At 43.1% G+C, this 25,829-nt stretch overlaps 1 protein-coding gene across 3 annotated transcripts; it reads right to left on the bottom strand.

The window, feature by feature from the left end:
* LOC122931264 (keratin, type II cytoskeletal 4-like) lies at nt 1-25,272 on the bottom strand. Of its 3 annotated transcripts, XM_044285319.1 has the most exons (10): nt 24,650-25,272; nt 24,260-24,480; nt 24,002-24,062; nt 23,274-23,369; nt 22,904-23,068; nt 20,012-20,137; nt 19,683-19,903; nt 18,766-18,800; nt 18,456-18,671; nt 1-833 (listed from the first exon to the last, which is right to left on the bottom strand). In XM_044285319.1, exons 1-10 carry the CDS (start codon nt 25,229-25,231, stop codon nt 568-570), a joined length of 1,989 nt encoding a protein of 662 aa, XP_044141254.1. In that variant the 5' UTR covers nt 25,232-25,272; the 3' UTR covers nt 1-567. The 3 variants fall into 3 exon arrangements, with proteins under 3 accessions (XP_044141254.1, XP_044141256.1, XP_044141255.1); XM_044285321.1 differs by lacking the exons at nt 18,456-18,671; nt 18,766-18,800; nt 19,683-19,903; ... (4 more) ...; nt 24,260-24,480; nt 24,650-25,272 and adding exons at nt 1,012-1,046; nt 1,926-2,146; nt 2,255-2,380; ... (3 more) ...; nt 6,343-6,563; nt 6,733-7,385 and having other exon boundaries at nt 1-917; XM_044285320.1 differs by lacking the exon at nt 1-833 and having other exon boundaries at nt 17,755-18,671; nt 24,650-25,271.
* Nucleotides 25,273-25,829: the final 557 nt, after the last annotated feature.

Genomic DNA, 25,829 nt, shown 5'->3' on the forward strand with positions numbered 1-25,829 from the left:
TAAGATTCACATGCAGTTTATTAAAGATATACAGAAAAGACAAGACATGCGAGCCTGGAGCTGAAAGATCCAGTAAACAGTATTTATATACATCGAACACCCGGATCCCTGACTTACGTAACTCTCAGAAACAAAGAAAGCAGGAGCATACAGGACTGGCACCATCCATTACCTAGCTCAGAAGTTACAAGCAAACTCACCTAGTTATGTCACAGGGATACACATGAGTGCAATTACATTCGTACAAAGGGAATATAAAGGACATGTCACCCTCTAAATGATGTGGTCATGATCTTTTGTTTTGACAAATACAGTGGTGTTAACTTCCCAAATACCTGATAATATATTCAACAATTCGACTGATGGATATAACTTATCTAAGATAGTTAAAGGAAGTATGGAATGTCTACATTATAGTCAATTGTATCCCTTAGAACAAACAAGATATGAGCCAGGATGATACAACTGAACATACTAGTGAAGCTTCATGTATTTGAGCAGACTGACAAAAGTATAGTGCAGTTTGGAGTTGAAGGGTGGTGACTAGCGCCAGAGCATTGGAATATGCTAATATGTTTTCTTCACTGAGGATGTTGATGTTTGTGAAACCACCTCTGAGCTTCTGCCTCCAGAATGGCTGTAATGGCTTCCTTGAGAGGCACCATATTGACCACTGCTGGTTCCTCCATATGATATTCCACCGCCAGAGCTGCCTCCTCCATATGACCCTCCACTGCCAGACATGCCTCCTCCATATGATAATCCACCGCCAGAGCTGCCTCCTCCATATGACCCTCCACTGCCAGACATGCCTCCTCCATATGATATTCCACCTCCCATGCCATATCCACTTCCTCCACCAACGCCAAATCCTCCTCCTACTCCACCAGAGTGGCTTGAAGAACCACCAACAACGGCTAAATTTAGAAAGAATAAACTTTAGTTATGTTTCATAAGTGACTTCAGCATAATTATTATATTACCTTAATCACAATGGTGAGCTATACTTACAGATGGTGACATTGCTGACAACTTCTCCAGACATTCTGAAAACACAAGAATATGTGAAGGTTCATTTTCAGTACATTTTAAATGATTAGTAACGTTAGACTAGTTGAGATTCTATCAGGTTGGTAACAACCCTTAAGGCTCTTTTACATGGGTCAACTTCCAGCGATGGCCAGTAATCAACTGACAAAATAGGGAACACCTATTTGTTGTTGATGGCATCTTTGCATGGTTATAAAAATAATCATTTTTCAGTAACAGTAACTCTTTGAGAGGAGGGGTTTGAACAAACAATCACATGAACGATCGTTCATTCCAATCTGTCCCAATAATTGACAGATCAATTTCCTATATCATATGTCGGTGTGTGTTAAAGTCCACCTGCTTGTGTATAGGGAGCCTTATATGGATCTGGTGAAAATGGCAAGTGTCACACTAGTACTGTTTCACACTTTAAACTTTTCCAGCAGGCTGTTCCGGTAGAGAACCGGCTTGCTGGAGTTGTTCGTAACCAGCCATATACTACCTATCCCCGCCAGAGCCTGTTGACTGTAATAGGACCCAGTGGGCACCTGGCCTGTTTCTGGCATCAGTGCCAGGATTTGGCTGGACAGTATTTGACCGGGTAAATCTCAGCAGTAATTCTGGAAACAGGCTCGATTGTCAACAGGTGCAGGCGGTGCTCCGATAGTTTCCGGCTAAGCTCGATGCAATGAATTATGACAGGCTGTTGCTCTACCAAAACAGCCTAGCGGAACAGTTTAGCACTATTGTGAAACAAGCCTATATCTGGGAAATAATTACCAATGGCAAGCTTAGCAGTATGTCCAGGCCTTTGTCCTTCAATGAAACCAAGGAACCAACATTAAACATATGTTAATATTTTAAAGACCCCTTATGTATTTCATAAAACTGACCTTTTCTCTTCTCCTTGCAGCATTTTTCTGTAAGTGGCAATTTCAATATCAAGAGCAAGTTTCACACTCAAGAGCCCCTGGTAGTCATGCAGTAGACGGGCCAGGTCTTCTTTCGCCTTCTGTAATGCAGCTTTAAGTTCAGCCAGCTTCTGTTTGGCATCTTTCAGAGCAAGCTCACCACGTTCCTCAGCCTTAGCAACAGCGGCATTGAGAGATTGAATCTGATAAAATAATTGCAATTATTTTCTTGATTCCCAAAGCAATCTCCATACTGTGTAAGGACAAATTCAGTCATTATCAATGCATCTATTCTAACCAGCTAGGCTTACATGCTTCTTCGTGCTCTCGATCTCAGACCTCATCCTCTGGATCATACGGTTGAGTTCTGAAATTTCAGTCTTTGTGCTCTGCAGGCTGTCACCTTGTTTTCCAGCAGCAGCTTGCAACTGCTTGTACTAAAAGAGTTAAAAAGAGAACATCTCAGCATCTTACTATGGACACAAGCATAGCACATGCTAAGTGTTGCATTTATAAATAATATATTAAGATCTTGCACCATGGTAGAGGGAGCAGTTCGGTTGCTGTGGTATCCTTGAGCCTTCCGAAGGACCTGGGCCTGCCACAGCCATGTTCCATAAGAAAATAGTAACCCTCCCATAGAGTACAATGGTAATTCTCTGCATTTTAAGGGAGAATGATCAGATAATTGCATGTTAGAGTTCCCTAGGGGAACATAAAACGGTTGGCCACTTTCTGTCTGATATTAGCCAATGTGTTTGCAAGATGATAATATGTCACTTACTAATTTAGCCTTTGTAAAATTCTGCACCATTTTCTATATTTCATAAGCAACATCTCCATGTTAGGCAAATCTTCTGTGCTGTCCACAGAGAGATCCTGTTCATGAAATGGCGGATGATGGAAGGTCATGTGACAAGTTATATCACCTCCACTGTGATGTCTCTTCTGTTAAAATACACTGCACTTACACTGTTAGGCAAGAGACATCACATGTTTTTTTTTCCTGGTCACATGACCCTGTTTCTGCAGCTGTTTTATGGATAGGACCTCTCTGTGGACAGCACAAAAGATTTGCCTTCTTAAGCAGATCTGTCTGGTTTCCCTGCTATTGGCACCCCCACCCCCACCTGTCCTGCTCTCACCACGCCCCCACCTGTCCTGCTCTCACCACGCCCCCTCCTGTCCTGCTCTCACCACTCCCCCCTCTGTCCTGCTCTCACCACGCCCCCTCCTGTCCTGCTCTCACCACGCCCCCTCCTGTCCTGCTCTCACCACTCCCCCTCCTGTCCTGCTCTCACCACTCCCCTCCTGTCCTGCTCTCACCACTCCCCCTCCTGTCCTGCTCTCACCACGCCCCCTCCTGTCCTGCTCTCACCACTCCCCCTCCTGTCCTGCCCGCACCACTCCCCCTCCTGTCCTGCTCTCACCACGCCCCCTCCTGTCCTGCTCTCACAGCTACCTGTCTGTCCATCCCTGCAGGTGCCATGGAGGAGCTTCCTTGTCCATGCCTGAAGGAGTGTGTGCTTTCCTCCTGTGACTGGCACTCCTGGCTGTGCAGGGCTGGCAGGGGCTTAGCAGGGACACTTGTTAAAAGCTAAAATAAAGAAATGTTTGCAGGAGGAAGGAAGACTGAGGGGAAGCTGTGATGGCTGATCTGACTGCAGGCTCTGCCCCCTCTGTTTCCCCTGTACTGAGAGGATCCTGACAACATGTGAGGATGTAGCAGAGCCAGCGCAGTGCTGTGGACCACAAACTGTGAGCAACCACAGTGTCTGTCCTGGTTATGGCCCCTCTATCACATACATAATATTACAGCCAGACCAATAGTTCAGGAGCTTTAACCCCTTGTGAGCTGTCAGTATGGCTAAGATCAGTGATATCTACAGCAGTCGCTGGTGTCACCATCTATAAATGTGTGCCCTCTCCTTCCTGCACTCTGTATATGGTGATATGTGACCCCCCACCACTGCATATAGAGATAAGTAACCCCCTGTACACTGTATACAGTGTCAAACATGCCGAGAGGCGGCCGGACAAAAATCGCAGCGTGCTGGGCATCAGTGAATGTGAATGGGGCCGTAGCGGACTTCCAGCAGCACTCTTGGGCTAGTTTTACCACAGATCTAGCAGGGGAACAGCCTGCCAGACCCTGCTAACGCTAGTGTGAAAGTAGCCTTAGTGGTGTGATGACAGACAGGAGGCTCCTCTCCATGTGAGCAGATCGATTTCTACAAATCGTCAGAGATCTGTCCCCCTGCTCAACAGCGCCCTCTATAGCCGCCCATGCACCTAAACAGACATCTATGACAGCTCAGAGCTGCCATGGATTTCTGGCTTCATTTGTGTCAGAAAACGGGTGGAAATTAACATAAATTTGTTGGGGCGACCGGTCACTCCCCCTCCCTGCCATTGTCACGCCTCCTTTTATTTTTTAAGGCACAGTTACTAGGCCCTACAGCAAGTTTATGAGCAGGACCCCCACTCCCCCCAGTAACATATGTCTGATACATTAGCATCATATTCCTGCGTGCTGCTGGGACTGGGGCGTACTTCCTATTGCTATGTCTGTACAGCAGTTATTGATATTATCTGAGGGGCTCTTGTCTCTATGGAAACACAGGTGGGCGGGGATATCATGTGACCGCTCCTCTGAACATGCTTGCTGCAATGCATGCTGGGATATTTACTTTCACTTTGCCGCGGCTCCTCCCACACAGCTGGTCTGAGGAGCTCCTCCAGGGAGGCATGTCATGGTGAACAGGTTAGAAAATGATATATAGCCGGTACATGTCACAGGATATAAATACTTCATGGTTTGGGCTATTGTCTGGGGCACTTAGAATTTTTGATACTTAGGGTGGCCAACCCCTTTAATGTAACAAATGATACGTATTCCAGAAAGTATTTCATAACACACTAAGTTTCGACTTGCATTGGCAATATATCTATTAGGAGTACAGGGTGGGGTCTAATTATGAGCGTTGATAGGGTTTTGATTAGCATGCATTAGCAGGTGGCCGACACTAACCTTATGGTCATATAATGCTTCTGCTTCAGCTCTGCTTCTCTGTGCAATCTGTTCATATTGATCCTTAATTGCCTCAATGATGCTATTCACGTCAAAGTTTCGGTTATTATCCATGGACAGAATAACAGAGGTATCCTCACTTCCTCCTTGTGTCTGTGAGACCTCCTGTAAACCACACAAACATCACACATAAGCTAAGGTTCAAAGCTACAATAATAATGTTTCTATTAATTTAATTTCAATTTAAGGCATATTAAATAATGCAGTTAAAATGACATAAAATGATTATATATTTTAGCCTGATTTAATCACAGGTATTGTTCTTTTATTAAACTCCATGCACAATGTTAAATGGTTAATAAACCGGAAGACTTACAGCATCATATAGAGTTCTCAAGAAGTGAAGTTCTTCTATCAGGTTATTTACTTTGCCTTCCAAGTCCTCCTTGCCCATATATGCTTTATCGACATCCTGTAAAATAGAAATAGTCAGTGCATTCCTGCAATTCATTTATTCTGAGGCTCCATAACTTCGCTTACTTAAAAATAATACACAAAGTAAGATGTTGAATTAGCCTTAGGCCACTTTCACACTTGCGGCAGTGTAATCCGGCGGGCAGTTCCGTCGTCGGAACTGGCCGCCGGATCCGCCGATCTGCCTCTGACAAATACATTGCAAGGACGGAGCCGTCTCTCCGCTTGTCATGCGGACCGACGGATCCGTCTTGTACATTTTTTCTAATTTTTACCGATCTGCGCATTCGCATGCCGATACGACGGATCCGGCATTCCGGTATTCTGAATGCCAGATCCGGTGCTAATACATTCTTATTGGAAAAAATGCCGGATCAGGCGTTCAGGCAAGTCTTCAGTTTTTTTCGCCGGAGATAAAACCGTAGCATGCTGCGGTTTTCTCTTTTGCCTGATCAGTCAAAACGACTGAACTGAAGACATCCTGATGCAAACTGAACGGATTACTCTCCATTCAGAATGCATGGGGATAAAACTGATCAGTTCTTTTCTGGTATAGAGCCGCTGTGACGGAACTCAGCGCCGGAAAAGAAAAACGCAAGTGTGAAAGTAGCCTTAGTTCACTTGAACACAACTCACCTTCTTAAGCACCACAAACTCATTTTCTGCCTGAGTGCGCTTATTTATTTCTTCTTCATATCTACGAAAAGTAGAAATACAATGTAAAATGGCTGATCCTTATTATAAATGATTTGTACTTGAGTTTGTGGAAAAGTTTAGTGTATAATATACAAAGACAAGATCTTAGTTTAGAAAATGTTCTCTTGCCAAGAAGTCAAAGACAGGTTAATTCATTCAGTAATCAGATCAATATTCTAAACTATAATGCCATCATACTTTTTCTTGAATTCTTCTACCATTTCTTGCATGCGCTTCAGTTCATTGTCTAGATTGGGTCTCTCGCTTGTTAATTTTTCTAAATATTTCCTCAGATTGCTAATAAAAGCTTCAAAAAGTGGCTCTAAGCTTTTTCTTTTGGTACCACCCTTTGATCCTTGTTCTTGCAAGAGTTTCCATTTTGTCTCTAGTACTTTGTTTTGCTGTTCCAAGAATCTAACCTATAAATGAAATGGAAGTCATGTTTATAACCTGAGACAAAATCTAAGAAACAGCTTTGTCCAAATTAATTTCAAAACACTGACTATAATAAATATACACATTTACTTTAAAAAGTTATACAATTTACAAATATTTAATCGATTTAGTTTTTCTCCATAGGAGTCTTACCTTGTCAATGAAAGTTGCAAATTTGTTGTTGAGGACTTTAATCTGTTCTCTTTCTTGAGTTTTTACTTTTTGAATCTCTGGATCTATTTCCACATTCATTGGCTGCAAAAGGATTTGGTTGATTGTGACTTCCTGGATTCCACCAGGTGGGCAAACAGGAAAACCAGGGCCACCTCCATGGCCACCAAATCCTCCTACTCCCCCACCATATCCTGCTCCCCCACCATATCCTGCTCCCCCTCCGAATCCTCCTGCACCACCATAACCTGCTCCCCCACCGAATCCTCCTGCACCACCAAATCCTCCTGCACCAAAACCATATCCTGCACCACTACCAAATCCTCCTGCACCACTACCAAACGCTCCTCCACTACTACCATGGCTTCCCCCAGCGTGATAGCTGGTAGCACTAATTGAAGTTTTCTTTTTTCCACCAAGATTATATAAACTTCTTGATCCAAAACCAGAAACCCGGGAGCTTCCTGTTCTTCCGCCACCTACTGAGCAGGTACTAAATCCCCTGCTTCCACCACCACTTTTGCCTTGCTTTTGCAAATAAGCCATAATTGATTCTGAAAAATGAAATTGAAAGGGAACGAAAAGAACAGATAAGGTGAAGGAGTGTGGGCCCCTTTGCACTGAGAGACAACAGTGTCCCTTTTTATCTGTTTGAAAGTTGGGCTTGGTTGTATGGGTGTCAAGAGACCAGTTTAATGCAATAGTGGGTTTGGCAAAGCTGGCAACCACTCATCAATCTGCTTAACTGATCACACCTATGAGAAATATTGCTTTGCTTGCACTGCTCAAACTCGGTAATCTATTTCCCTGTATCTAATCACTGCAATGTTCTCACGATCATTAGGGTACATTATAATTTTATGTTGGATTGTAACAGCCAGTTGAACTTAATACTTAAAAGGAGACACCTGTATATAGGACATACAAAATTACTCTTGAGTATCCAGATTGTTTACGCAACAGTTGTCATTAATCCGTCTATTGTAATTAAAATATATCTGACGTGTATTTACTTGTAGTAATCTATGACAATCAAACCCATAAAGAGTGCAAGACAAACTCTATGTTTTGTATTGCACTAACTATACAATATGATGTATCAAATCATGTTCTGAATATTTAATAATACTGTAAGTACTTTTTTGTGGATGGTAAAAGTCCATTTTGAACTTTGAGCCCACTCTTTTCTGTGTACACCTTCATTCTACTAACTGAAGGGGTATCAGTCACATAGCCTCATCAAAGATACATAATGTGTCAGCTTTAAAGTGATTATCCTTTATTATCCTTTAAAGTGATCATCCGAGCATGTGCTCGAGCGCCATTCTCGAGTCTCCCTTCTGCACGTTTCACGGCTGCTAAGCTGCCAATAAACGTGCAGTTAAGTACTGCCATCACTGTAATGCCAGTAGTCATGTTGGCTGCTGGCATTACAGTGATTGGCTGGCCGACACGTGCCATCGGGTGCTATATAGCACCCGATAACACGTGCTTGGATCAGTCATAATCAGGGAGAGCAGAGGGTAGGAAGTGAAATGCAGTGTAGGGAGCGAAATTCACAGTTATTATTCTATGAAAGCTTTTCAAAGACCCAAAAGTCCTTTTAAGGACTACTGTGTGTGTGTTTGTCAGCAGCTAGATATTTTTCTTTAATACCTATTAGTGACATATTCTGTACATCATCCGCAGACTGTGTCTTTTTGTGTAAATTCATATAATACACATCAGTGACATATACAGTACTCCATCCGAACACTGTTTCTTTAGTGCAAATTTAAATAATCGGAGCCTAATCTAGTGTCCATAGTGTGTGGCTTTCTGTGACATATACAGTACGCCATCCGAAAACTGTTTCTTTAGTGTAAATTTAAATAATCAGGGTCCAGTCCTCATCTATTGTCTCTGTAGTTTGTGCGTGTAATTCACATCCTTGACATATACATTACTCGTAAGTGTAAATTCCAATAATCTGGGCCTAATCTAGTGTCCATAGTGTGTTGTTTTCTGTGACATAAACAGTACGCTATCCAAAAACAGTTTCTTTAGTGCAAATTCCAATAACCTGGGCCTAATCTAGTGTCCATAGAGTGTTGTTTTCTATGACCAACACAGTACGCCATCCGAAAACAGTTTCTTTAGCTTAAATTTAAATAATCAGGGGCCAGTCGTGATCTACTGTCGCTGTAGTCTCTGCGTGTAATACACATCCGTGATATATACAGTATTCCATCAGAAAACAGTTTCTTTAGTGTAAATTTAAATAATCTGGGCCTAATCTAGTGTCCATAGTGTGTTGTTTTCTGTGACATATACAGTACGCCATCCGAAAACTGTTTCTTTAGGGCAAATTCCAATAATCTGGGCCTAATCTAGTGTCCATAGTGTGTTGTTTTCTGTGACATATACAGTACGCCATCCGAAAACTGTTTCTTTAGGGCAAATTCCAATAATCTGGGCCTAATCTAGTGTCCATAGGGTGTGGCTTTCTGTGACATATAAAGTACTCCATCCAAAAACTGTTTCTTTAGGGCAAATTTAACTAATCTGGGCCTAATATAGTGTCCATATTCTGTGAGTTTCTGTGACATATACTGTCCTGCATCCGAAAACTGTGTCTTTAGTGGACTGTGAAACAATCTGAGCCACATCTAGTGACAAAACCATTAACATGAAGAAGGCGAGCACTAAGGGACGTGGAAGTGGGCGTGATGCTGATGGTGCACGCAGAGGCCATGGCCCTTTAGCGCCATAAAACTGTGTCTGTTGTCATTGCACCAGAAAAAAAAAAACATCCACTGTACCCAGCTTCATTTCCAAGTTAGCTGGGCGGCGCAGGACAACCTGTCCAAGTCGGACCAGTGCGAACAGTTGGTCGGTTGAATTGCTGAAGATAATGCTTCCAGTCGGTTAAAGAGGACCTTTCACTAGTTTAAAAACTAAAAACTTATTATATCTGTGGGCATTTTTAGGCTGTAAGGGTGAAACCCAGATTTTTGCTAATAAAAGGGGTATTCTGCTGTTTGGGGAGGAGGAAGACTCAAATACCATCATTAGTCATGTCTTCTCATTCTTTTGCCCCTATGCTAACATTTAAGATTTGGAGCATTGCAGACAACATGGTTAGATCCCTTGTTTAGGGATCATACGAAATTTCTACCATGACACCAAATAAGGATTATTCATATGGAGCTTAAATATATAGATGGGCAAATATTTATTTGCATATCTTTCTCCATGGTTTGTGGCAATTATCGGGCCGATTATTAGGAATGAACATTCGTACAAACACTTGTTCCTGAGAAGTGACCCATGTTAAGTTGCCTTTAATCAATGTCCATTGTGAGAAAGCATTATTAATGCAGCAATCAAAACCATCATTTCAAGGCAGAAGAAATACCTGTGTAAGCAGGGATCCACTGCTAAGGTAGAAACAATACTTCTCTGTGAGACAAAATGATCATATTAGAGCAGGGGTGTCAAACTCAGATTCATCGGGGGCCGCATCAGCAGTTTGGTCACCCTCAAAGGGCCAGTTGTATCGGACTTATGGGGGATCTGTGGGTGACACTTATGGGGGATCTGTGGGTGATACTTATGGGGGATCTGTGGGTGACACTTATGGGGGATCTGTGGGTGGCTCATATGGGGGATCTGTGTATGACAGTTATGGGGGGGATCTGTGGATGACACATATATAGCATCTTATGCTATGTGTCATCCACAGATCCCCTCCATAAGTGTCCCTGTAGTGAATGACCCTCAATACACGGGATAGGGGCCGGCATCTGCTTTTATAATGACAGCGGGGCCCGTGCAGTGACTATTCTACTACACGGGCCCCGCTCACTGTATAATCATCTCTCTAATAGTTAATGGTTACCGTATGTATATAATCGCATAAGGAGCGCTGTGTGTTACCGGTACTTACAACTACAAGCGCTCGCCGAGAGGAGGGAGGAGGCAGGCCGGGAGGACAGGCGCTGGCAGCGTGAGTCATACGTCATGCGCCCACGCCGCCTGCTTCATTCATAAAGTGGGCGGCGCAGGCGCGTGACGTATGACTCACACTGCCAGCGCCCATCCTCCCAGTCTGCCTCCTCCCTCTTCTCGGCGAGCGCTTGTAGTTGTAAGTACCGGTAATACACAGTGCTCCTTATGTGATTTATTATCACTTCCTGCAGGGGCCGCCTGCAGGAAGTGATAATAAAAGGTGAAGGCTGGCGGCCGGCGGCGGCTACGCGGGCCACATGACGAGGTCTGGCGGGCCGGATTCGGCTTGCGGGCCTTATGTTTGACACCCGTGTATTAGAGAATAAATAACCCAATGTAGGATAGGCTATCTGTCTTGACAGACTATCTAGTAGCTCAGTTGTCTCAATAATTATAATATCGGGAACTGAATGTGCCTTGTGAGATCTAATAATACATAACCTTTATTAATCTCTTTAAAATAAGTCAGACAGTGTTACTAAAATTCTTAGAAATGCACTTTAGTGCGTATAGCCCTTTCAAATGAGAAGGGGATTTCTTTGGTCTTTTGTCCTAGTGAGGACTTGGCGGTTTGCGGTGGGGGTTGCTTCTTAGGAGAGATCTGCAGATGATGCTCAGTATTTACTATACAGCTAAGCCTACATGTCTCTGACCCTAACTCTAGTCTTGAGTGGGGAGATGGGCTAACTGGCTGTAGTCGGAGCACTCGCACTGAAAGGAGCGACCCCCAGCTGCTGGAACTTCGGGCCTGACCTAATTATCCCTTCTACTAACAGCTCCCTACAAGCACTATTTGATGGGTTTTTCCATAATACAATGGCTCATCAGAGAGCGATCTGTGCAGTGGCAGAGCTTCTTCATACAAAATGGCAATGGCAGCTTGCTAAAAGATTCTGTCTCTTTTATACTTCTAGCACCGCCCACTTAGGTGGCGTTTACCAATCCCTGGGAGGCAGAGGAGGGCCATCAGGCAGCACTGAACCGTCCTGGCCCGACCGGCCCCACCTTCTGGGAGTGACGCACATCAAGGGGCGGACTTGTTTCTATGGGGATTTTGCGACGTGTCTCCGTCAGAAAGCCTTGCCGCTCACTTCCTGTTTATGCCAGCGCTGTCAGAACACTAACTTTAGCGATGCAAAACAGTTCCTAATAGTGTTCATTGCGATCTATATTTAGGTAAGGTTAATGTGCATAATGGCTACTTAATCAGACTTCAATAGAATGATCATAATTTGAGGTTAATTCTGACTAATTTAGCCCTATTTGTTTTATGAAGGATTTACCCTGTGTTTGTCTGATCCAAATTAACCCTTGATGTACAATCCACCAGATTAATCAATGGGATCATATATATAAATAGCATTTATATTAAACATGCTATAGATCTACCAATACCATTACATTGAGAGGGTGGAGGATTACATTATCTTGGCATTAAGACAATCTGTTTGGCGTTACCGTTTTTAATTTAAAAATCCATTTTGCCTCTGTCTTCAATTTTTTTTTTATCCCAATCCTCCTCTTCTTGGTTGGGGGATATGTTGGATGCTACAAATTTAAAGCATGATGCATCACCTCTATGTATTTTTTTTATGTGCCTCGCAACTGAGGTATCCTTTTCCTTGGCAATATCATTATAATGATCTCTCATGCAGCGTCTAAACTCCCTCTTGGTCTTACCCACGTAATCTAGAGGGCAGGTACACTGTGCCAGGTAAACTACTCCCACTGTCACACAGTTTATAAAATTCCAGATATCGTATTTGACTCCCGCGTGTGAACTAAATTTTTGGGTAAAATTGACCTGGCTGCATGCAGCACATTTGCCACATTCCCAGTGGTCTTCTCGACAGCCAGTTCCCAGTTGGTTGTGGGGGTTGGAAGTGGCTGTTAACCAGACTATCTCTTGGGCTCCGTCCTTTTCTGTAGGTAATATGTGCATATGTCCCAATCACCTCTTTTAGGTCTGGATCCACACATAAGATGTCCCAATATTTGGTAAGTGTTTGTCTGATTTGAGCATGTGCGTTGTCATACTTGCCATTAATTCGGATCTGTCTATTAGATGACTGTTCTGTATCAGCTTTTTTGGGGACCAGGAGCAACTCTCTTTTCGCTCTGCAAGCTGATTCAAATGCAGACCTGAGGATACCATCAGGGTACTCCCTGTCCCTAAATCTTGTTCTTTATTCATTTGCTTGCCATTTGAATTGATTCATACTAGAACAATTGCGATGTAGCCTTAGATATTGGCCTTTTGGTATGCCTTTACGTAGGGAGTAAGGATGTGTGCTCTCCCAGCGAAGTAGGCTGTTCGTCGCAGTTGTTTTACGAAAAACTGATGTCTTAATGTTGCCCCTCTTGATTAGTACATCCAAAAATGGAAGGGACATTCGGTCACACGTGAAGGTGAATCTCAGTCCTAGATCATAAATGTTAATGATTTTCACAAACTCCTTGAATGACTGTTCTGTACCCTTCCATAGTAAGAACACGTCATCTATGAATCTATACCATAGAACTATGCTTTCATGCCACTGATTAAAAAACTCAGACCAGATAATATTGGCCTCCCACAAGCCCAGGAGTAATTTTGCGTTAGGGAGAACTGGGCTAAATGGGCTTAACACAGATTCTTGTGGTACCCCACCACTGACTCTAGCCTTTTTAGAGTTTGTCCCACTTGCAATAACTCTCTTTTCCATCCCCTAACCCATTCTTTACCCATGGCGCACAGGGACTTCTCATCGCGGTACCCCTGAGCTAGTGGTAGTAGTGGTCATTGAAAGTAAAATAGTTCCTGGTTAGACAAAATTGTAGGAGATCCAGTACAAATGTGTTATGCAATGCCTGGTGGATAGGTAGCTCTTCACAGCTCTCAGGCCTAGATGATGTTTAATTGAGCTGAAAAGAGATGCCACATCTATGGAAGCAAAAATAATTGTCTCGTCAATACATATCCCATTGAGTCGCAGGAGCTGATCTACTGTATCTCGTATGTATGATGGGAGAGCATCCACAAATGATCTGATCAGTTTATCCACATAAATACCCACATTTTGTCCTAGTCCCCCTACCCCTGACACGATGGGGCGCCCCTTCAGCGGTGTCGCCCCTTTATGTATCTTGGGCAGGGAGTAAAAGGTAGGGAGAATCGGGTTTTTTGGCAAGAGGAAATCATATTCTGATTTATCGATCAGTTTTCGTTTCAGTCCAACTTCCAAGATGTTTTTTAACTCCATGAGGAAAAGTGGACCTGGGTCATTTAGTAAAATCGTATATGACTGTTTGTCATTAAGAATGTCTAGACACATTCTTTTATACACAGCGTGGTCCATTAGGACCACATTGCCCACTTTGTCTGAGGACTTTATGACCACATTTCTTTCCTTAACCAGTTGTTTGAGAGATAAAAAATCCTCTTTGCTTAAGTTATTGGGATAACAACATTTTGAAGGCAGATGCAAAGTGGATTTTTAAATTAAAAACGGTAACGCCAAATGGCCTGAATGAATATACTTCATTCAAGCCATTTCTTCAATGAATGAGTTAAGCAATAGTGGAGAGGTCACAAGGACTTTGAACTGTGAGCCTATTCATATTTCTAGGAGGGATCAAGTTTTGCTTCCTTTTTAAACAATTCTCCACAAATAGTCTTAATGCCAAGATAATGTAATCACCCGCCCACTCAATGTAATGGTATTGGTAGATTCATAGCATCGTCTGTAGGCCAGGACACACATATATGCAACAGCAACAATTAGCATATATGTTTAATATAAATGCTATTTATATATATGATCCCATAGATTAATCTGGTGGATTGTACATCAAGGGTTAATTTGGATCAGACAAACACAGGGTAAATCCTTTATAAAACAAATAGGGCTAAATCAGTCAGAATTAACCTCAAATTATGATAATTCTATTGAAGTCTGATTAAGTAGCCATTATGCACATTAACCCTACCTAAATATAGATCACTATAAGGAACTGTTTTGCATCGCTAAAGGAGTCCGATCGCCACCAGCGCTGTTAGTGTTCTGACATCACTGGCATAAACAGGAAGTGAGCAACAAGGCTTTCTGCCGGGGACGCGTTGCAAGATCCCCATATAAACAAGTCCGCCCCTTGATGTGCGTCACTCCCAGAAGGCGGAGCGGGTCGGGCTAGGACGGTTCAGTGCTGCCTGTTGGCCTTCCTCTGCCTCTCAGGGATTGGTGAACGCCACCTAAGTGTGCGGTGCTAGAAGTATAAAAGGAGACAGAATCTATTAGCAATCTGCCATTGCCATTTTGTATAAAGTAGCTCTACTACTGCACAGATCGCTCCCTGATGAGCCATTGTATTATGGCAAAATGTGTCGGATAGTGCTTGTAGGCAGCTGTGAGTAGAAGGGATGATTAGGTCAGGCCCGAGATTAATTAAGGTTATGTATTATTAGATCTCACAAGGCACATTCAGTTCACGCTATTATAAGAAATGATCATGTTGATTGTAAATGCTGCTCTGACCAGCAGACTCTAGACTAGACCCCAAAATACATTCAGACCCCCAAACTAGATCCTTAAATAAATTCAAAAACCAAACCCTTAAATTAATTCAGACCCAAGACCAGACTCTTAAAATAATGCAGACCCCATGCCAGATACCAAGATTAAACTTGGTTCTCAGATGAAACTTCTAAATTAATTTGAAGTGGATTTACACCTGCTGTCTAACGAGCGATATGCTGACCAGAAACAATTCAGCTATGTGAGGACAGAGATCTCAATAGCGACCACTCGTTCTCATATTGTGAAGGTGATCGCTGCATGTAAATGCTGTGGACTCCACCACTTAATGAGCACAAAGTGTCTGCTGCCCGGTGCATGTCACTGCAGCATTAGACTTCAGACTAAACCCCTAAATTAACTCAGAGCTAAGAGCCCTAAATTCAAACCCCAGAACAGATGAAGAAAAACGTATTTGGAACCCAGACTAGACTTGTTCCTGGACTCCTCTTCAGCACAGGACACTGCCGCACACACAGCCTTTATGCCAACAGTGTCAAGGTGCTATGTGTGCTGCTGTACATTTGGTCCTGCCACAGTGTGGTGGATCCTGGACTTGTAGAGTACAGCAGGAACAAGATTGTCATGTATTAGCATCCTTATCTATGAGATTAATCCAATAGTTAAAGGTCAATTAAAGGGGTTTTCTGGGATTTTAATATTGATGAGCTATCCTCAGGTTCGACACCCAGCACCCCTGTCAATCAGCTGTTTGAAGAGAAGGCATTCATTGTTTACCTGCTTGCCCTCGACATCGCAGCCGTGAGCAGGTGCAATTACAAGAAGCCATCCCATTCACTTCTATGGGATGGCTCCTTCCTATTAAAAGTGTATAGGAAGGCGGCCTTCTACCATATTAGATTTATTTATTGGAGACAAAGATCAAGGTATCCATCCATGCTTCTGGATCAGTGACATTTTAGCTGCTTTGTACTCTTTTCAGGAGGTTTCCATTATTCTAATTCAATTAATTCAATCAGGGCTATCAGCACTGTCAAATGCAAATCTGTGAAGTAGGGAGCCTTATTCACTAGGCCTAGGGGCATTGTCACCTATTGATTCCACACATTGTTGCACCCTTAGCAAATTTCGGATTCTTCACTGTCTAAATATTAGACTGAATTAGTATGCCCCACTGAGAATAGTTCATGTGAAGCCTTCTTATTGAGTAAGTTATTGCAAATCTGGGTGTTCCTCATGTGGCTGTTATGCCCCGGCTAGGGGGCAATATATGCTCATGGGTAAAGAATTGGTTAGGGGACGGAAAAGAGAGTTATTGCAAGTGGGAGAAACTCTAAAAAGGCTAGAGTCAGTGGTGGGGTACCACAAGAATCTGTGTTAAGCCCATTTAGCCCAGTTCTCCCTAATCTCTTTATCAGTTATCTTGTGGATGAGACGAGAGTGAAGTGTCAGTTTGTACAGATGACACAGAATTGTGTAGGATACTGAAAATCCAGCTTAATATTCAAATATTACAGGAGAACCTAGAGAAGCTGACAGTGTGGGAAAGAGCATGGCAGATGAATCTTAATATTGATAAATGTAGAGTAATGCACTTATGTCACACTAATCGTATAGCTGCCTATACATTACATAGAATGGGGATATCAGAACAGGGAAAGGGCATGGGTACTCCAGCTACAAGTAAGCTAAGCAGCGGTACTCAATGTCAAAAGCATAGACATTTGTAGGGTTTTTAAAAAGAGATCTAAAAACCCAGGGCAACCAGATTTTTAAACGTGATGGAGGTTCTTATAACGAGAAGATTAAAATTGGGCTTGTTCAGCTCGGAATAAAGACACTTTTGAAGTGTGAGGGGATTGTCGGATATAGTACCCGGTGTAGTAGCAGTGCCACCTTACTCTGCTCTTATATGAATATTTGCGAGAGGTAGTAATGGCCGATACCATGTCAGCATTTATATAGGGCCAGAAGCTTACCTAGTAGCAAACGGCATTAAGCGTTTCAGCATTCAGTACGTAATTAATGATGAAGGTGGACAGTTCTGTGAAAAATGTTGAACTTGATGGACTTGTGTTTTTTCTTTTAACCTATGTAAGGCTAGTTTCACACTTGCGGCTGTGTCTCTGACAGGCTGTTCTGACACACAACAGCCTACTGGAGTTCTCCGGATCTGACATTACTGGATACTGCCGCCTGACAAATACGCCAGAAATCAGCCGGGCAAAAACGACTGCAAGAATTCACTGCCGGAACAGCCAAATGCAGGTCTGAAACTAGCTTAAGATAATTTCTAGAATAACAAATGGGTTTTTTTTGTTTGTTTTTTGTCATTTAATCAATGTATATGGCAGCTCATGTACATTAGTTTTTCAATGAAAGCAGGGTAAACACATTGTGGTCCTGCATCTGCAATCATTTTGCATTGTACCATTCAACAGCAGTTTGTGATATCTGAAAAATGTATTGCGGCAGAAAAGTACACAAACTACAGTTCATGTAAGATTCACATGCAGTTTATTAAAGATATAAAGAAAAGACAAGACATGCGAGCCTGGAGCTGAAAGATCCAGTAAACAGTATTTATATACATCGAACACCCGGATCCCTGACTTACGTAACTCTCAGAAACAAAGAAAGCAGGAGCATACAAGACTGGCACCATCCATTACCTAGCTCAGAAGTTACAAGCAAACTCACCTAGGTATGTCACAGGGATACACATGAGTGCAATTACATTCATACAAAGGGAATATAAAGGACACGTCACCCTCTAAATGATGTGGTCATGATATTTTGTTTTGACAAATACAGTGGTGTTAACTTCCCAAATACCTGATAATATATTCAACAATTCGACTGATGGATATAACTTATCTAAGATAGTTAAAGGAAGTATGGAATGTCTACATTATAGTCAATTGTATCCCTTAGAACAAACAAGATATGAGCCAGGATGATACAACTGAACATACTAGTGGAGCTTCATGTATTTGAGCAAACTGACAAAAGTATAGTGCAGTTTGCAGTTGAAGGGTGGTGACTAGTGCCAGAGCATTGGAATATGCTAATATGTTTTCTTCACTGAGGATGTTGATGTTTGTGAAACCAACACTGAGCTTTTGTCTCCAGAATGGCGGTAATGGCTTCCTTGAGAGGCACCATATTGACCACTGCTGGTTCCTCCATATGATATTCCACCGCCAGAGCTGCCTCCTCCATATGACCCTCCACTGCCAGACATGCCTCCTCCATATGATAATCCACCGCCAGAGCTGCCTCCTCCATATGACCCTCCACTGCCAGACATGCCTCCTCCATATGATATTCCACCTCCCATGCCATATCCACTTCCTCCACCAACGCCAAATCCTCCTCCTACTCCACCAGAGTGGCTTGAAGAACCACCAGCAACGGCTAGATTTAGAAAGAATAAACTTTAGTTATGTTTCATAAATGACTTCAGCATAATTATTATAATACCTCAATCACAATGGTGAGCTATACTTACAGATGGTGACATTGCTGACAACTTCTCCAGACATTCTGAAAACAAAAGAATATGTGAAGGTTCATTTTCAGTACATTTTAAATGATTAGTAACGTTAGACTAGTTGAGATTCTATCAGGTTGGTAACAACCCTTAAGGCTCTTTTACATGGGTCAACTTCCAGCGATGGCCAGTAATCAACTGACAAAATAGGAAACACCTATTTGTTGTTGATGGCATCTTTGCATGGTTATAAAAATAATCATTTTTCAGTAACAGTAACTCTTTGAGAGGAGGGGTTTGAACAAACAATCACATGAACGATCGTTCATTCCAATCTGTTCCAATAATTGACAGATCAATTTCCTATATCATATGTCGGTGTGTGTTAAAGTCCACCTGCTTGTGTATAGGAAGCCTTATATGGATCCGGTGAATATGGCAAGTGTCACACTAGTACTGTTTCACACTTTAAACTTTTCCAGCAGGCTGTTCCGGTAGAGAACCGGCTTGCTGGAGTTGTTCGTAACCAGCCATATACTACCTATCCCCGCCAGAGCCTGTTGACTGTAATGGGACCCAGTGGGCATCTGGCCTGTTTCTGGCATCAGTGCCAGGATTTGGCTGGACAGTATTTGACCGGGTAAATCTCAGCAGTAATTCTGGAAACAGGCTCGATTGTCAACAGGTGCAGGCGGTGCTCCGATAGTTTCCGGCTAAGCCCGATGCAATGAATTATGACAGGCTGTTGCTCTACCAAAACAGCCTAGCGGAACAGTTTAGCACTATTGTGAAACAAGCCTATATCTGGGAAATATATTACCGATGGCAAGCTTAGCAGTATGTCCAGGCCTTTGTCCTTCAAATGGAAACCAAGGAACCAACATTAAACATATGTTAATATTTTAAAGACCCCTTATGTATTTCATAAAACTGACCTTTCCTCTTCTCCTTCCAGGATATTTCTGTAAGTGGCAATTTCAATATCAAGAGAAAGTTTCACACTCATGAGCTCCTGCAGGTCACGCAGTAGACGGGCCAGGTCTTCTTTGGCCTTCTGTAATGCAGCTTCAAGTTCAGCCAACTTCTGGTTGGCATCTTTCAGAGCACGCTCACCACGTTCCTCAGCCTTAGCAATGGCGGCTTTTATAGATTCAATCTAATAAAATAATTGCAATTATTTTCTTGATTCCCAAAGCAATCTCCATACTGTGTAAGGACAAATTCAGTCATTATCAATGCATCTATTCTAACCAGCTAGGCTTACATGCTTCTTCGTGCTCTCGATCTCAGACCTCATCCTCTGGATCATACGGTTGAGTTCTGAAATTTCAGTCTTTGTGCTCTGCAGGCTGTCACCTTGTTTTCCAGCAGCAGCTTGCAACTGCTTGTACTAAAAGAGTTAAAAAGAGAACATCTCAGCATCTTACTATGGACACAAGCATAGCACATGCTAAGTGTTGCATTTATAAATAATATATTAAGATCTTGCACCATGGTAGAGGGAGCAGTTTGGTTGCTGTGATATCCTTGAGCCTTCCGAAGGACCTGGGCCTGTCACAGCCATGTTCCATAAGAAAATAGTAACCCTCCCATAGAGTACAATGGTAATTCTCTGCATTTTAAGGGAGAATGATCAGATAATTGCATGTTAGAGTTCCCTAGGGGAACATAAAACGGTTGGCCACTTTCTGTCTGATATTAGCCAATGTGTTTGCAAGATGATAATATGTCACTTACTAATTTAGCCTTTGTAAAATTCTGCACCATTTTCTATATTTCATAAGCAACATCTCCATGTTAGGCAAATCCCTGTGCTGTCCACAGAGAGATCCTGTTCATGAAATGGCGGATGATGGAAGGTCATGTGACAAGTTATATCGCCTCCACTGTGATGTCTCTTCTGTTAAAATACACTGCACTTACACTGTTAGGCAAGAGACATCACATGTTTTTTTTTCCTGGTCACATGACCCTATTTCTGCAGCCATTTTATGGATATGACCTCTCTGTGGACTGCACAGAAGATTTGCCTTCTTAAGCAGATCTGTCTGGTTTCCCTGCTATTGGCACCCCCAGCCCCACCTGTCCTGCTCTCACCACGCCCCCACCTGTCCTGCTCTCACCACGCCCCCTCCTGTCCTGCTCTCACCATGCCCCCACCTGTCCTGCTCTCACCACTCCCCCTCCTGTCCTGCTCTCACCATGCCCCCACCTGTCCTGCTCTCACCACGCCCCCACCTGTCCTGCTCTCACCACTCCCCCTCCTGTCCTGCTCTCACCATGCCCCCACCTGTCCTGCTCTCACAACTCCCCCTCCTGTCCTGCCCTCACCACTCCCCCTCCTGTCCTGCTCTCACCACGCCCCCTCCTATCCTGCTCTCACCACGCCCCCTCCTGTCCTGCTCTCACCACGCCCCCTCCTGTCCTGCTCTCACCATGCCCCCTCCTGTCCTGCTCTCACCATGCCCCCTCCTGTCCTGCCCTCACCACTCCCCCTCCTGTCCTGCTCTCACCACGCCCCCTCCTATCCTGATCTCACCACGCCCCCTCCTGTCCTGCTCTCACCACGCCCCCTCCTGTCCTGCCCTCACCCCTCCCCCTCCTGTCCTGCTCTCACCACGCCCCCTCCTGTCCTGCTCTCACAGCTGCCTGTCTGTCCATCCCTGCAGGTGCCATGGAGGAGCTTCCTTGTCCATGCCTGAAGGAGTGTGTGCTTTCCTTCTGTGACTGGCACTCCTGGCTGTGCAGGGCTGGCAGGGGCTTAGCAGGGACACTTGTTAAAAGCTAAAATAAAGAAATGTTTGCAGGAGGAAGGAAGACTGAGGGGAAGCTGTGATGGCTGATCTGACTGCAGGCTCTGCCCCCTCTGTTTCCCCTGTACTGAGAGGATCCTGACAACATGTGAGGATGTAGCAGAGCCAGCGCAGTGCTGTGGACCACAAACTGTGAGCAACCACAGTGTCTGTCCTGTTTATGGCCCCTCTATCACAGACATGATATTACAGCCAGACCAATAGTTCAGGAGCTTTAACCCCTTGTGAGCCGTCAGTATAGCTGAGGTCAGTGATATCTAAAGCAGTCACTGGTGTCACCATCTATAAATGTGTGCCCTCTCCTTCCTGCACTCTGTATATGGTGATATGTTACCCCCCCACTACTGCATATAGAGATCCGTAACCCCCTGTACACTGTATACAGTGTCAAACATGCCGAGAGGCGGCCGGACAAAAATCGCAGTGTGCTGGGCATCAGTGAATGTGAATGGGGCCGTAGCGGACTTCCAGCAGCACTCTTGGGCTAGTTTTACCACAGATCTAGCAGGGGAACAGCCTGCCAGACCCTGCTAACACTAGTGTGAAAGTAGCCTTAGTCGTGTGATGATAGACAGGAGGCTCCTCTCCATGTGAGCAGATCGATTTCTACAAATGTATTCGTCAGAGATCTGTCCCCCCGCTCAACAGCGCCCTCTATGGCCGCCCATGCACCTAAACAGACATCTATGACAGCTCAGAGCTGCCATGGATTTCTGGCTTCATTTGTGTCAGAAAACGGGTGGAAATTAACATAAATTTGTTGGGGCTACAGCAAGTTTATAAGCAGGACCCCCACTCCCCCCAGTAACACATGCCTGATACATTAGCATCATATTCCTGCGTGCTGCTGGGACTGGAACGTTCTTTCTATTGCTATGTCTGTACAGCAGTTATTGATATTATCTGAGGGGCTCTTGTCTCTATGGAAACACAGGTGGGCGGGGATATCATGTGACCGCCCCTCTGAACATGCTTGCTGCAATGCATGCTGGGATATTTACTTTCACTTTGCCGCGGCTCCTCCCACACAGCCGGTCTGAGGAGCTCCTCCAGGGAGGCATGTCATGGTGAACAGGTTAGAAATATGATATATAGCCAGTACATGTCACAGGATATAAATACTTCATGGTTTGGGCTATTGTCTGGGGCACTTAGAATTTTTGATACTTAGGGTGGCCAACCCCTTTAATGTAACAAATTATACGTATTCCATAAAGTATTTCATAACACACTAAGTTTCGACTTGCATTGGCAATATATCTATTAGGAGTACAGGGTGGGGTCTAATTATGAGCGTTGATAGGGTTTTGATTAGCATGCATTAGCAGGTGGCCGACACTAACCTTATGGTCATATAATGCTTCTGCTTCAGCTCTGCTTCTCTGTGCAATCTGTTCATATTGATCCTTAATTGCCTCAATGATACTATTCACGTCGAAGTTTCGGTTATTATCCATGGACAGAATAACAGAGGTATCCTCACTTCCTCCTTGTGTTTGTGAGACCTCCTGTAAACCACACAAACATCACACATAAGCTAAGGTTCAAAGCTACAATAATGATGTTTCTATTAATTCAATTTAAGGCATATTAAATAATGCAGTTAAAATGACATAAAATGATGATATATTTTAGCCTGATTTAATCACAGGTATTGTTCTTTTATTAAACTCCATGCACAATGTTAAATGGTTAATAAACCGGAAGACTTACAGCATCATATAGAGTTCTCAAGAAGTGAAGTTCTTCTATCAGGTTATTTACTTTGCCTTCCAATTCCACATTGCTCATATATGCTTTATCGACATCCTGTAAAATAGAAATAGTCAGTGCATTCCTACAATTCATTTATTCTGAGGCTCCATAACTTCGCTTACTTAAAAATAATACACAAAGTAAGATGTTGAATTAGCCTTAGGCCACTTTCACACTTGCGGCAGTGTAATCCAGCGGGCAGTTCCGTCGTCGGAACTGGCCGCCGGATCCGCCAATCTGCCTCTGACAAATGCATTGCAAGGACGGATCCGTCTCTCCGCTTGTCATGCGGACCGACGGATCCGTCTTGTACATTTTTTCTAATTTTTACCGATCTGCGCATGCCGATACGACGGATCCGGCATTCCGGTATTCTGAATGCCGGATCCAGCGCTAATGTATTCTTATTGGAAAAAATGCCGGATCAGGCGTTCAGGCAAGTCTTCAGTTTTTTTCATCGGAGAGAAAACCGTAGCATGCTGCGGTTTTCTCTTTTGCCCCATCAGTCAAAACGACTGAACTGAAGACATCCTGATGCAAACTGAACGGATCACTCTCCATTCAGAATGCATGGGGATAAAACTGATCAGTTCTTTTCCGGTATAGAGCCCCTGTGACAGAACTCTATGCCGGAAAAGAAAAACGCAAGTGTGAAAGTACCCTTAGTTCACTTGAACACAACTCACCTTCTTAAGCACCACAAACTCATTTTCTGCCTGAGTGCGCTTATTTATTTCTTCTTCATATCTACGAAAAGTAGAAATACAATGTAAAATGGCTGATCCTTATTATAAATGATTTTTACTTGAGTTTGTGGAAAAGTTTAGTGTATAATATACAAAGACAAGATCTTAGTTTAGAAAATGTTCTCTTGCCAAGAAGTCAAAGACAGGTTAATTCATTCAGTAATCAGATCAATATTCTAAACTATAATGCCATCATACTTTTTCTTGAATTCTTCTACCATTTCTTGCATGCGCTTCAGTTCATTGTCTAGATTGGGTCTCTCGCTTGTTAATTTTTCAACAAGTTTCCTCAGATTGCTAATATAAGCTTCAAAAAGTGGCTCTAAGCTTTTTCTTTTGGTACCACCCTTTGATCCTTGTTCTTGCAAGAGTTTCCATTTTGTCTCTAGTACTTTGTTTTGCTGTTCCAAGAATCTAACCTATAAATGAAATGGAAGTCATGTTTATAACCTGAGACAAAATCTAAGAAACAGCTTTGTCCAAATTAATTTCAAAACACTGACTATAATAAATATACACATTTACTTTAAAAAGTTATACAATTTACAAATAGTTAATCGATTTAGTTTTTCTCCACAGGAGTCTTACCTTGTCAATGAAAGTTGCAAATTTGTTGTTGAGGACTTTAATCTGTTCTCTTTCTTGAGTTTTTACTTTTTGAATCTCTGGATCTATTTCCACATTCATTGGCTGCAAAAGGATTTGGTTGATTGTGACTTCCTGGATTCCACCAGGTGGGCAAACAGGAAAACCAGGGCCACCTCCATGGCCACCAAATCCTCCTACTCCCCCACCATATCCTGCTCCCCCACCGAATCCTCCTGCACCACCATATCCTGCTCCACCACCATATCCTGCTCCCCCACCGAATCCTCCTCCACCACCAAATCCTCCTGCACCACCAAATCCTCCTGCACCAAAACCATATCCTGCACCACTACCAAATCCTCCTGCACCACTACCAAACGCTCCTCCACTACTACCATGGCTTCCCCCAGCGTGATAGCTGGTAGCACTAATTGAAGTTTTCTTTTTTCCACCAAGATTATATAAACTTCTTGATCCAAAACCAGAAACTCGGGAGCTTCCTGTTCTTCCGCCACCTACTGAGCAGGTACTAAATCCCCTGCTTCCACCACCACTTTTGCCTTGCTTTTGCAAATAAGCCATAATGGATTCTGAAAAATGAAATTGAGTGTGGGCCCCTTTGCACTGAGAGACAACAGTGTCCCTTTTTATCTGTTTGAAAGTTGGGCTTGGTTGTATGGGTGTCAAGAGACCAGTTTAATGCAATAGTGGGTTTGGCAAAGCTGGCAACCACCCATCAATCTGCTTAACTGATCACACCTTTGAGAAATATTGCTTTGCTTGCACTGCTCAAACTCGGTAATCTATTTCCCTGTATCTAATCACTGCAATGTTCTCACGATCATTAGGGTACATTATAATTTTATGTTGGATTGTAACAGCCAGTTGAACTTAATACTTAAAAGGAGACACCTGTATATAGGACATACAAAATTTCTCTTGAGTATCCAGATTGTTTACGCAACAGTCGTCATTAATCTGTCTATTGTAATTAAAATATATCTGACGTGTATTTACTTGTAGTAATCTATGACAATCAAACCCATAAAGAGTGCAAGACAAACTCTATACAATATGATATATTAAATCATGTTCTGAATATTTAATAATACTGTATGTACTTTTTTGTGGATGATAAAAGTCCATTTTGAACTTTGAGCCCACTCTCTTCTGTGTACAC

The sequence above is a fragment of the Bufo gargarizans genome, chromosome 3 (assembly GCF_014858855.1).
Source record: "Bufo gargarizans isolate SCDJY-AF-19 chromosome 3, ASM1485885v1, whole genome shotgun sequence".
NCBI lineage: Eukaryota > Metazoa > Chordata > Amphibia > Anura > Bufonidae > Bufo > Bufo gargarizans.